At 51.6% G+C, this 12,688-nt stretch overlaps 2 protein-coding genes across 3 annotated transcripts in view; one reads left to right on the top strand and one right to left on the bottom strand.

Annotated features, from left to right (window-relative positions):
* The window catches only part of PIGU (phosphatidylinositol glycan anchor biosynthesis class U), an 89,255-nt gene extending 80,038 nt beyond the window's left edge, over positions 1 to 9,217 (top strand). Inside the window, exon 12 of the mRNA XM_046679681.1 lies at positions 8,788 to 9,217. Within this exon, the coding sequence (XP_046535637.1) occupies positions 8,788 to 8,901 (114 nt within the window). The 3' untranslated portion in view covers positions 8,902 to 9,217. The remainder of the gene's footprint in view (positions 1 to 8,787) is intronic.
* Positions 9,218 to 9,417: 200 nt separating this feature from the next.
* Positions 9,418 to 10,966, bottom strand: MAP1LC3A (microtubule associated protein 1 light chain 3 alpha). Of its 2 annotated transcripts, XM_046680085.1 has the most exons (5): positions 10,748 to 10,964; positions 10,429 to 10,484; positions 10,232 to 10,338; positions 9,845 to 10,014; positions 9,418 to 9,583 (listed from the first exon to the last, which is right to left on the bottom strand). In XM_046680085.1, the coding sequence occupies exons 1-4, from the start codon at positions 10,785 to 10,787 to the stop codon at positions 9,852 to 9,854; spliced, it is 366 nt and encodes a 121-aa protein (XP_046536041.1). In that variant the 5' UTR covers positions 10,788 to 10,964; the 3' UTR covers positions 9,418 to 9,583; positions 9,845 to 9,851. The 2 variants fall into 2 exon arrangements, with proteins under 2 accessions (XP_046536041.1, XP_046536040.1); XM_046680084.1 differs by having other exon boundaries at positions 9,418 to 10,014; positions 10,748 to 10,966.
* Positions 10,967 to 12,688: the final 1,722 nt, after the last annotated feature.

Raw genomic sequence — 12,688 nt, 5'->3', positions numbered from 1 at the left:
TTTTGTGAGTGGTCAGGAAAAGCCCTAGGGAATGAGGAGTAGGAGCTGGGCCTTTCAGACTTGGAGAGTAAGAGGGGAAGGGAGATGGTTTTGAAGGTAGGCAGGATGGGGGCCAAGTCACCCCTACTGGCTAAGGTCAGTGAGTGACAGTTCTGTCCCCAACCCTTCTCCAACTTTTGTTAGAACCTGGTCTCTGTGGCCAGTGAAACCCCGCATGTCCTCCACAGCCCAAGCCAGCCCCTGCTTCTTTTTGACCTATAGTCCGCACTCCCATTGAGATGTGTGGCATTTGGGAAGTGTTCTCAGTCCCACAGCCAGCTCTTCTAGCTGGGATGGTGCTTTATAGCCACTTGGTCCTCATTCATCCGTCCCTGGGCAAGACAGCTCAGAGCTGTCCTGGACACCAGATGAGTATGGCTTTTCAGCAGGTATCCAGAGCCGGGCCCATCCTTGCTAAATCAGCTGAATGTAGAGAACATCTTGACCTGTAGATTTTAAGTCCTGCTCTGTTTGAGTTGGGCAGTGACATAACTTATTATAGAACAAATTATTGGTAGATTATTAGTTATACCAGCAAGTAAGCCAGTGACTTAGGCCTCATCCTTTCCCCGGGGCTATTAAGAATTTTTCAACATGTGGCATGGATCATTTGCTAATTATAATTGTGCCTCAGAGTCAGTAACCAGGAAATGACAACAGTAAACCATCCATAGGTGCATGGGGGGGGGGAGTGTCACACACACGTGTGAGAGAGAGAAGGCAGGATTGAGATTGGTTATTGAGGGCCCCTCCACTTCCTCACCGTGTGACCTTCAGCAGGTGATTGAACTTCTCTGGGTTGCAGTTTTCTTGAAAACGGGGATGAAAACCCCACCTCTCAGAGGGTTGAGAGGGTTGGACGTCATGTGTGGGTCCTGTTGCCATTATTCAGATGTTGACATGGGAAAAAGCACGAGCAACACGCTGTTCAAATACCCAGAGCAAATTCCCAGGGAAACATTCAGTCCCGGAAACCGAGGGGAAGAGAACAATCCCACTCCTCTTTTTTTTTTAAACCTTTTTTCCTCTGCAAGTCAGTGACCAGCAGAAGAAAAATGGTCATCAAGGATTGCATATAATTAAAAAGGATTGGGTTTAAATTTAGCTTTTTTAAAGAGTATAGTAAGATGTCCTACTCACCCCCATTCAACTTAAAAACAGGGAACATACAGCAATATTTCCCTAAAATTATAATTAATAGTGGCTCATTTTTAAAGAGAGCTTCCTAAGGGCCAGGCCCATATGATCCCTTTAATCTTCTGGATCATGTGCTTGTGCAGCCTTCTGGACCTTTCCCTGCGCGTTTACATTTACTCATATGCTCATGGAGAAAGAGTTTTATTTGTGTGTATGTTTTATTGTTGGCATCACAATGAAAGTCTGACTTTTTTTCTTTTAATGAAACACCTTGGTGACCTTTCCTTGTCCATACGTGAGAGAGCGAGCTCTTTATTGCGTCCCACCTGTGTGGGCTCACCGCACTTGATGGAAAGGGCTACTGACAGCCCTTTAAGATGTTTGCCTATTTTTTTTATTATGATAAAGAATTCACTTAATCCCCATGGCAGCCCTTTGATGGAGGCATTATTATTGTCATCTCATGATAGAATGAGGAAGCTGAGGCTTGCAAGTCACACAGCTGTACAGTGGTCTGTTTGTTCGTGCCCTTGTTTATCACGTCCTCGCAGTAGACTGTGGGTTCCCTTAGGGCAGCCCCAGGTCTGTTTTGTTCACGACCGTCCCCCGCACCAAGAAGAATATTCAGCGACTGTCTATTGATGAATAAATGAAATGAGCTGGGATCAGAAACCACATTTTATGAGCAGTGATTTCACATAACCTTGTATACCCTAACCTCCCAGTTCCAGTGTCTGTTTTGGTCAGAGCTGGGCCTGTGGCAGGTCCTGCTGGGTTCCCATGTGATCAGAGCCAGAGCCCCCTTCTCCTCCTACCCCCGTGGCTGGTGCTGAGAGCCCCATTCCTCCTCTGTATCTGTGTCCAAAATGGACTCCCTGGAGACCCTCCGTCTGCCCTCCCCAGCAGGGCCTGGAATACTCCACAAGCTGCTACCTCTTCACTGTGGGAGGCCAGCCCTGACTCCCCTCCTTATGCTGCAGACCGTAGATCCTGGGCTGGCCCTGCTTTGGCCATTCTGCTTTCTGTCTCCAGGGAGGCCTGGAGCCCTGGGCTCTGGGCACCAACTCTCTGGCATGTTGGGTCCTGCTCAGGACTTGCTTTTTCATTCCAGCACTAATGAAACCACGGTCTTCTCTCCTGAAATTGCCTCTCAACTGGCCGGATGTGTCATTCTGGGGAATAGGACTAGTGAGGAAATATTTGGGGACATGTTGGGCAGATCATCAGTGCTGGAGAGGTTTATAGCCCCCATTTCTGGACAGATAGGGGCCCATTTCAGGTTTATTTCCGTGGGTTGTCTGTGGCCCTGGCTTCAAAGTCGTGGGTCTGTGTGTGGAAAGATTTGTTTTTCCTGAAGTGAGGTGCCTGTGACCCAGGTTGGACCCCTTGTCCTTGTCCAACTGGGTTTACATATTTCCTTTGCTTTTCCTCAACCGGTGGCATTTTGTCAAGGTCTTCTTAGTTCACTCCTTTGTCTCTCCTATCCTCAAACCTTGAGCTCAGTGCTCAGCATCCCAAGCTTGTCTCTCATAGGCCCTTCTCCACCCCTCTCCTCCCCCCACAGCCAGAGTGACAAGAAAAGCCGGGTTAAATACAGGGGGACAAGGCCAGCAGGAAGGCCTGGGCTTTGGAGACCCGAACTCCACAGCGACTCCCAGCCCCATGTGTCCTGGCTCACTGGCCTTAAGCAAGTCACATAACTCCTTGAGCCTAATTTATTTATTTGCAAATATTAATTAGATGCCTGCTATGTGCCAGGCACTCTGCTAGGGCTCAATGAGACACAGCCCTGCTTCCAAGGAGCCCACATTCTGTGGAAGAGAGAAGGAAACAGGTAGGGCCAGGCAGCATGGTGGTGCTGTGAATGGGGTAAATGCAGAAGCCTCTGGGGGAGGCAGCCTGTAAGTGGAGCCAGAGGGACGTAGGATCTAACCAGGTTCTCAGTGAGACCTGGGGGTGAGAGAAAGCGAGTGAGCGAGTGTGGAAGGTCATTCTGTAGAACTGGCACATGCTACCTGATAGGAAATGAGGCCATTTCAGGACAGTGATGGTCAGAGCCACATGGCCTGCATGGGCCTCGTTATGCTGAGGAGCAGGCTGAGCTTTTGGTTTTAAGCTGAGGACAACTGTGATCAGATTCATGCTCTGGAAACCTCCCTCTGCCAGGAAGGGAAGAGGTGAGGGCTGTGCGCTGGGATCTCGAGCGCCAGGGAGGAGGCTGTTGAAACCTGGCAAGAGGGGGTGGTAGCCTCGGTTTCCTCAGCCTTAGAAGGGTGATCCTAAGGACTCGGTATGGAGTTGGGTGAGGAAAACGTCCATGAATTGAAAAGAGCCACATAGATAATTGCCGTCATAGCTGGCTTTGATCTTGCCTTGTGACCGTCCAGACCCCGAGATGCAGGTCCAGAGATTTGCCTGTTGTTTTGCCTCTTTAGAGCTGGAGGCTGGAGCTCTGTTCTTCAGCCGTCTCCTCCGTGCTGTGTCCATTCAGCCTGTGAGTTTGGCACGCCAAAGCCCTGTCCAGCTCCCCAAGTCGGCTGTCAGTCCCTCTTGCTCCCAGTTTCCTAGATCCCCAGGCAGCATGGGCAGAGGACGCTGTACTTTGCCAATGGTGACTACACATGAGTTCCCCCAAGTGCGAGCTGGCTGTCAAGTGTCAGCATCTCCAACACAAGCAAGAGACCTGGGGACCTAGGACATGCCTGGGGTGACGGCATCTGTTTCTCCAGAAATCTGCAGCCCAGAGCTCAGTGTTGGCTGTGTCTGCTGTCCTGAGCCCCGCAGCTTCTAGACGCACTGAATTCACGGCCTTCACTGGCTCAGATATCTGAGATGCTTGTTTTGCCTTTTCCCACAAAACTCTCTCTCATCTTGGCTAAGGGATAGAGCTGTGAACTGGGGAGCACAGGCTTGACAGGAGTGTTAGTGTATACAAAGCGTTAGCATGGATCTGTGGCAGAACTCGGCACGTGTGCACGCAGCCCCTTGCACCCCCACCTCCCAGCATCTTTAACTGAGAGGAGTTGTAGGGTGACAGGAAGGACTGGGGTTTGGGCCTCAGACAGGCAGGATGGGCACTGCAGCCCAACGCTCCGCTTATTCTCTTGTGACCCTGGGCAAGACTCTTAACCTCTGCATTGGCTCATCTCTAAGTGAGGCTTATAAACCCTACCCCAGGGTGTCGTGAAGACTCAATGATATGCTTTTCATTAAAGGGCCTGGCCCAGGGCAGATACTCAGATGTTGTTTTCTCTGTCTCTTCTATCCCACCCTGTAATGGAGCGTATTCTGACTGTTTCATTCCACTTCTGAACTATGCCTCTCTGTCCCTGGCCACCCTTTTATCAGCTGCTCCATTATATCTTCATTGTGGCCAAAAGGGGAGTCTTGGAGCCTTCTGGCTGCCAATGAGAGGAATGTGGTCCAACTGAACCCTCACTGGGGCAGTGCCAAGGGGGTGGGGACTGGCGAACTACTCAGAGCGCCAGCCCTGTGCTGGGTCTGGAGCCACAGAGCTGGAGCAGATGTCACTCCATTTGGTAGGCCAACGGGAAATGACTTCACCTCAGAGGTCACATAACTGACTGCTGGGGGCCAGGAGGGATGAGTGAGGCCTCCCAGCAAGAGATGGCAGTGGGAGGGAGAAAAGGGAGCTGAGTGGGACGTCTGAGGAGGGGAATTGGCAGGACTTGGTGGTCGATGACAGGAGAGAGGCTGAGGGGCTCAGCCACAGTTAGTGAGAGCAACTTTAAAGAACACACTGCTCTTCAGGTCTCTGAAAGCAGAGAGGGACAGAGCAGGGACTAAGGGAGCCACCATTGTGAGTAATAAACTAGAGTTTACCACTCATTTTATGGGTAAGGAAAATGTGGCTTAGGGAGGGGGAAGTGACTTACACAGGGTCACACAGCCACTACCTCACCTATGCTATTTCCACTGCCCCTTGTCCAACTTCCCTTGCCCAGACTGGGCACAGGACCCTGGGTCTGCAGCTGCTGTGTTGGTTAAATCCCAGGACCTCTGGGAAATCCCCTCTCCTCAGCCCAAATGGAAAGCCTCAGCGTCAGAAAAGTTTGTCTCAGCCAGCCTGGAACCAGCTAGGGGCTTTCCTCTGAAAGAGCCACGCCTCTGGGCCAGCCCGGTATCCACAAGATGCCGTTTCCCTGGGGACAGGACCAGTTCAACCACTGAGGACTAGTGACCTTCGGTTCCAAACAGACCAAGCCAGCACACAGGGCTCTTTCCCTCCACGCCACCCTCTCCTGACACTTTATTATGAAAATTTTCACACAGACAGCAAAGTTGAAAGATTTAACATTGAACCACCTAGACTCTACCGTTAACATTTTACTGTACTTGTGTGATCACAAAGTACCCATCCCTCAATCCATCTTATTTTTTTAATGTATTTCAAAGTGAAGTGCAGACATCAGTACATTTCCTGCTAAATATTTCAGCACATATATCATTAACCAGAACTCAATACTTATTTATATTTTTCTTATGTGAAATTTACATGCAATGAAAAACACAAATCTTACATGTACATTTCCCAAAGCCGCCTTTCACTCAGCAAAACCTTTTGGAGGTTCATCCATGTTGTTGCATATAATAAGAGTGCATTGCTTTTTTAAAAACTTTTAAATTTTGGAATAATTTTAGATAGTACAGAGTTCCCATATGCCCCACACCCAGTTTCCTGCATTGTTAACATCTTATATTACCTTGGTACCATTTGTCAAAACCAAGAAACTGACCCTGACACATTACTATTAAATAAACTCCAGACTTGATGTGGATTTCACCAGTTTTCCCTGTAATGTCTTCCTTCTCTTTCAGGATCCAGTCCAGGGCACCACATTCCATTTAGTTGTCATGTCTCCCCTGTGTCCTCTGCTTGCTTTCTCAGTCTTTCTAATGTCTCATGGCCTGGAGAGTCTGGAGGAGCCCTGTCCAGGTGTCCTGTAGAGTGTCCCTATTTTGGGTTTGTCTAATGTTTTTCTCATCATGAGACCGGGTTTTGGGTTTTTGGAACGCTCAGGAAGTACATGCTAGTTAGCCACATGAGTTCATGCTAATGTTCCCCTTCATCCTCTGGTTAAGAGAGTGTTGCCGGGCTTCTCCCGTGTCGAGCTGTGATTTCCTCTTTCTCTGCTTGGTTCTTTGGAGGTGAGTCCCGTAAGTCGAGCCCAGGGTGGGCGGGAGGTAGGGAGCAGGCAAGAATTAAGCTCCACCTCCTGGAGGGGATTATCTACAGATATTATTTGGAATTCTTCTGTAAGGATTCCAAAAGAAATTCTCCCCCATTTATTTATTCAATCATTTATTGGCTGGTGTTTTTAATTGGATTTTTTAATCAATGTAATACATGTACATAATTTACAGTTAAGGCTTATAAAGAAAAAGAATATCTCCCTAAAGTCTTAGAGTTGTTGTTCTAGTACTTCTAAATAACATGCCTAATCTACTATTTGTATTTTTTTCCATTTTATATTAGATTGAACCATATGAAATTGTCAATACTCAACCATTTTTGATCTATAAAAATGGCAATTTCATATGGTTCAACCTAATACCTAGTATTTTGACTTTCTACTACTTGTCCAGCTGATTGTGTGTTACATGGGAGTTGGCTCATTTTATTTTGTTGTGAATTGTGACTTTGCACCTGCCCCTCATCTGACCGGGCTCGGAGATGAGCCCCCACCCGCTCAGCCATGGCTCCAGGCTCCCACTCCCCAGACTGGGCATCTTTGGTGTGGGTGAGAAAGGGGCTGCAGGCTTTGCTGTGATAGCCACCTCCCACGGGCAGCTGTGGGGCAATGCCTCAGGGGCTCCCTGGGCTCTGTCTGCTCTACTGATACTGTCAGTGGCCGAGTTCTGTGCCCTTTGGCAGACTGGGCCCCCTGTGCATGGCCTTGCAAGGTCATGGCCACTAGTCCAGTTCTCCCAATATAGCCTTAGTCCACGTGCTGAACTCCCTGAACCTCAATTTCCTCATCTGTAAGATGGGGATCATCAAGCCTTCCAGATGGACTCTTGTGGTGTCCTTGTCAAGGGGCCATCACTGGTGTTGGTCCTGAGCTCCTCCTCCAGGCCACTCTGTGCTCTCCTTCCCAGCCCAAATGGAAAACCTCAGGGTCAGAAGAGGTTGTCTCAGCCAGCCTGAAACCAGCTAGGGGCTTCCCTCTGAAAGAGGGAAGACTGTGTGAGAGAGACTGCCCAGGACAGGGTTCTGGGAGTCGAGATCCCAGGCTCAGCTCAACCTCTGGTCTGCTCCAAGACCCTAGCCAGGTGCTCCCCCTGCTCTGGGCTTCTGTCTCCCCATCTGTGCCTAGAGGTGTTGGTGATGACAGTCGGAGAGGCCTTTAAGTGCCTGAGAGCTGGTGGTGTCTGCAGTGGTGAGCCCCTCTCTCCTCATTCTTCAGTGGGGCTGGGCCATACCCTTCCTGCTCCAGGCACTGGATGGAGGTCTTGGGAGCTTGGGATGAATGGGAGTGTAAGACTGCAGGTCCATCATGTGGGGGACCTTGGCAAATCCCTGCTGCCCTCTGGAACTCAGTGAGAGGGAAGGTGGGCTGGGCTGCTAGGGTCCTTTGGATTCTGTGGCCCAGATGGGAAAAACAGACTGAGCTGGGCATAGATACCATGGTGGCAGAACCACTCAGGGATCCTGTCCAGTCCAGGGGAGAAGCCACAGTCATCAGGCAGTCACACAGATGAATGTAAAACTGCAATTTGGATGAGTTTGTGCTACCAAATAGAGGTTAATGGGGCCAAGACCCAATCTGAGGGGTAAGAGAGGGCTTCTCTCAGGAAATGATCCTTTCTGAGACCTGAATGGCAAGCAAGTGTTGACTAAATGAAAGGGGAGAGACTATCCCAGGCAGAGGAAACAGCAAAGATCCTGCAGCGGGAGGGAAAAGGCCAGTGTGGCTAGAGCCCAGTGAGGTGGAGTAGGGGAGAGGGTGGTGCACGTCCATGGGCAGGGACCAGGTGCAAGGCCTGGGAGTCTCAGGGAGGGATCTTCACCCTAAGAGCCGTAGGAAGCCTTTAGAGGACTTTAAACAGGGAAGTAACAGGACCAGATTTGTTTGAAAAGCTCTCCGGCTGCTAGGGAAAACACTGGGGTGGGGGGTAAGAGCAGGGAGCCCAGAGAAGAGACTGCTGTTGTTCAGATGACAATAGCTTTGTCCATGGTGGTAGCTGTGGGGATGGATAGAAATGAGTGGAGTTGAGAGTTTAGGAGGTAGAACTGACAGGACGTGGTGGCTTTGTGTATGGAAGAAGTGTCAGTTGATTCTGTGGCCTGAACACCTGGACAGAAAATGGGGCATAGGTTTCCAGTGGGAGAAGCAGGTTTGACAAGGGGCCTGGTTGGGGTGGAGGGGCACCAGTTTGGAGTTCAGAGGGCAAGACTTGGGATGGAGGTGTAGACCATGGTAGGGGAGGGAGGGCAGTACAAGTGCTAGTGAGTCCTTGCAGAGTCAAGTGTGGCTCTGAGGTGCGGGTCCCTGGGCAGGCTCTCCCCAACACCTGCCTTGCCCCTCAGGGACCCAGGGTTTAGGCAGAGGTACCTCAAAGCTTCTCATACCCTCTCTCTCTGCCCAGATCCTGCTCATCTCCGATTACTTCTACGCCTTCCTGCGGCGGGAGTACTACCTCACACATGGTCTCTACTTGACAGCCAAGGACGGCACGGAGGCCATGCTTGTGCTCAAGTAGGCCTGGCTGGGGCTGCACAGACTTCAGGGGGTGAAAGGCCCGAAGCTGGGCCAAGCCCTCCAGCCAGAGCTGCCATCAGGCGAGTCCTCGGGCAGATGAGCTTCTTCAAGTCCAGGGTCACGAATCTCCGGCACCAGAGGGGAGCCAAGGCTGGCATCAAGGCCTGTGGGGAGTAGCCAGGAGCACTTCCACTTGGACCCCCTCTTTGTGACTCTGCACACCAAGGAGCCCCCTCCCAGGCAGGAAAGGGGAAGAAGCAGGTGAGCAGGGTTTGTTAGCTTGTGGCTACTTAATAAATGTTTTTTGTTATGAAGAAGTCTACTCTGGGACCACACTGTACTCTGGAAGGGTGGACTTGGCCCCTAATATGGCTGTGGTACACCACACACTGGTGTCAGTTTCCAGAAGGAGCCCTGAGTCCACAAAACTCAAGTCTGTGTACTGGCGAGCTAAGAATGGTGTGGGACAGCCCCATCAGCAGCCCTCCCCAGTCCCCACGCAACCAGAGGCAAAGGGCCAGGCAGGCCTGAGCAATCTTTATTCTGCAGAGGGACAATGACCACAGATCCATACACCATGTCAAGACGGGTGAGCCAGGGGCCAGTCCTTCAGGGGTGGGCGGGTCCAGGCAGGGGGTAGTGCCTCAGGTTGGGGAGGGACAGATGGGCAGACAGGCAGGGGCCTAAAAAAAAGACAAACCACACAGCAGGGGTGCTGGGGGTTACTCCCCACCCTCCCCCATCCCAGCCAGCACCCAGAGGAGCAATCCTAACATGACTAGCCCAGGATCCACCCAGGGGCAGAGTAGGCATGGTTGGTGCCCCTGGCTAGGAGGCGCATCCCTGCCCAGCCCAGCAGGGGCAGAGGCAGCTCGCTTCAGGAGCCAGGTGCTACCTGGGCAGAGCCTGACAGGGCCCCCCACTCCCAGGCCAACCCCCCCTACTGCGAGCTCAGAAGCCGAAGGTTTCCTGGGAGGCGTAGACCATGTAGAGGAAGCCGTCATCATCCTTCTCCTGCTCATAGATGTCGGCGATGGGTGTGGACACGCTCACCATGCTGTGCTGGTTCACCAGCAGGAAGAAGGCCTGCGTGGGGTTCAGCTGCAGGCGACGCCTGAGGTGGGCAGGAGGGCATGCCGACTGTGAGCGGCCTGGCTGCTAGGCCGGTGTAGCCCTGACCCCCCTCGCCATCCCAGCCCCTTCTAGAGGCTCTTACCTGACGCTGACCCCAGCCCTGACCTTGACCTTTCCCAACCTTCTCAGAAGGACCCAGCCCCCTGCCCGACCCCAGCAGGACCCAAGTTCCCCTCTGACAGCTGCTGCCCGCGCACCGGATGATCTTGACCAACTCGCTCATGTTGACATGGTCCGGGACCAGGAACTTGGTCTTGTCCAGGACGGGCAGCTGTTTCTCACCCTTGTAGCGCTCGATGATCACCTGGGAGCAGGGTGGGGCGGGACGCGTCAGCCTGAGGTGGGGCGCGGGGCCTGGGGCTGAGCAGGGATGGGAGGGGGCGGTGGGACTCACCGGGATCTTGCTGGGGTGCTGGTCGCGGATCTGCTGCACCTCCTTACAGCGGTCGGCTGCGGACAGCGGTCGTGCGGTGAGGCCCCGCCCCGCCTCCCCACAGCCCCCGCCCCCCGGGCAGTCGGCCCCCCAGCCCCGGCACAGAACCAGGTTGGGAGGCGGAGGCCTGGGCACAGGCCTGACCCTGCCTCCCAGCCCAGGGGGCGGCCGGAGCCTGACGTCATGGGGCTGACGTCACCTACAGCAGTCGGGTCGGTCGCCCTCCCCCACCACCCTAGCGCCCCCACCCCGCGCTCGCACATCGCCCTCCGGGCCTCACCGAAGCTCCGCCGTTGCTTGAAAGGCCGGTCGGAGGGCATCGCGCCGGCCCGGCGGGGCGCGCAGGCCGGGGCTCCGGGGCGCGCGGCTCGGGGATGTGGCTGCGGTTCGGGGGCTCCGGGGGCTCCGCGCCTCGCACTCAAGGGCTCTGGGCTCGCGCTGAGCCCGGCGGCGGCGGCGGCTCGGGGAGGTAACTAGCCCGGGTGACGTCAGGTCACAACATTCCTTAAAGGGGAGGCCGGCGCGCCGCTCCTATTGGGCCGACGCAAAACCCGCCCGCCCGGACCGTGATGTCACGGCGCAGAGCCTGGATTCCCGACCCCGCGCCGCGGAGGGGCGGGGGCTTGCAGGCGTCACAGTCCCTTGACGTCATGGCCTGCGCGTCCCTTCTACCCAGGCCGGGACTGAGCGGAGGCTGGAAAGCCGGCGAGCCGTTGGGGGAGCGGGCTCCCAGCTCCAGCGGTGGGGAGAGTCCACCCAGCTTGCGGCTCAGCATCCTTCTGTTCCCGCTGTCACTAAATTCATCTGACAGCGCGCGCTCTGAGTCTGTTCCAGGGACGGTAGGAGGCACTGGGGATGACAGAAGTGAACCAAAAGTCCTCCTCGCCTTCGTGGAGCTTATGTTAGAGACGGAAGAAGGTAGGGTAGCGGGGATTAAAACGTGAAAGAGCAAGGCACTAAAAAGGAACACAGGTTTTAGAAGGGAATTTCTAGAATTGAAAAATAGAGCTATTGAAATTAAAGTCTCAAAGGATAAGGCAAGAAAGCAGATTAGACCCAGCAGAAGAGAAAATCACTGAGCTGGAGGATAGATTAGAAGCAATTAACCAGAGTGACAAGGTGGTGAAACATATAAAAGAGGGAGTGACAGGAATGGTAAAGTGAAAAGAACTCACAGGGCCAATCAGAGTTCCAGAAGGAGAGAAGAGACTGTGGGAGAGGCAGTTCCTGAGGAGCTTCTAAATTGATTAAAGACGAGGATTCTCATAAAATCCAGAGCAGGATAAATAAAAATAAAATCGGTATCTAGGCACTTTGTAGTAAAGTTACAGAACTCCAAAAAGAAGAAATTAGATGGAAAAATGGTGAGCAACTAAACTGATAAACGCAAAAGGAGATCTAAACAGGCACTTCATTGGAACGTGAAGAGTGATGATTTGTGGAGTCCAAAACCAGGACCCTGGAAGACAGTAACAGTAAGACTGGAGAGGGGAGTCAGTTCCAGTGTTCTAAGCAGCTTGGTTTACTTGAGGGGAGGATAAAGATATTGATAATTGTTGGCCTTTGTAAAGTCAAGTATGTATTTCAAAGACTTAAGAGGGATCATTAAAAGATTAGAAATAGAAAGTATAACTGCCAGTGCAAGAAAGAGAAAAGGTTAGTAAAGGATATTAGAATAGAAGGCAGGAAAGGAGAAAAAGGAAGCAAAGTAAGAAGTAGATAAATGGTACAAAACCAGAGGTTTTACGTTCACCTATTAAAACAAATGATCAGATTGGCCAAGAAAAATTAAATGCACCTCTATGCTGTTTACAAGAGGGCATTTTAAAACCAAAGGGCACCAAAAGTAATAAGAAAGAAAAAGATATACTAGGGAAAAACTAACCAAAAGATATATCTATAGCAAAATCAGACAAAATAGGCTTTAAGGCAGAAGACACTATTAGGGGTAAAGGAAGCTATAACTTCTATATTAGAGGCTAAAAAAAAAAAAAAGGCTGAAAATGTATAAAGCAGAAGTGACAAGGGTACAAGGAGAGATGCCTAAATATTTCATCATAGTGGGAGATTTAAGACCTCTTTCAGTACCTTATAGACCAAACACCCCCAAAAAAGGATATAGATGATTTTAATCCTGTTAATAATCCTGATCAATGGACCCTGATAGAACCCTGAACCTAATAACATTACTTTCAGGTACACAAGAAACATTTACAAAATG

The sequence above is a fragment of the Equus quagga genome, chromosome 12 (assembly GCF_021613505.1).
Source record: "Equus quagga isolate Etosha38 chromosome 12, UCLA_HA_Equagga_1.0, whole genome shotgun sequence".
NCBI classification, from domain to species: Eukaryota; Metazoa; Chordata; class Mammalia; order Perissodactyla; family Equidae; genus Equus; species Equus quagga.
This window is presented reverse-complemented; position numbering and strand designations above follow the sequence as displayed.

What these genes read in the sequence shown, in the direction of transcription:
- MAP1LC3A (XM_046680084.1), bottom strand. Translation starts at nt 10,787, where the DNA reads ATGCCCTCCGACCGGCCTTTCAAGCAACGGCGGAGCTTCG. An exon ending in CAAGCAACGGCGGAGCTTCG is followed by an intron (nt 10,485 to 10,747) that starts GTGAGGCCCGGA and finishes CGCTGTCCGCAG; the next exon opens with CCGACCGCTGTAAGGAGGTG. An exon ending in GAGTTGGTCAAGATCATCCG is followed by an intron (nt 10,015 to 10,231) that starts GTGCGCGGGCAG and finishes TGCCCACCTCAG; the next exon opens with GCGTCGCCTGCAGCTGAACC.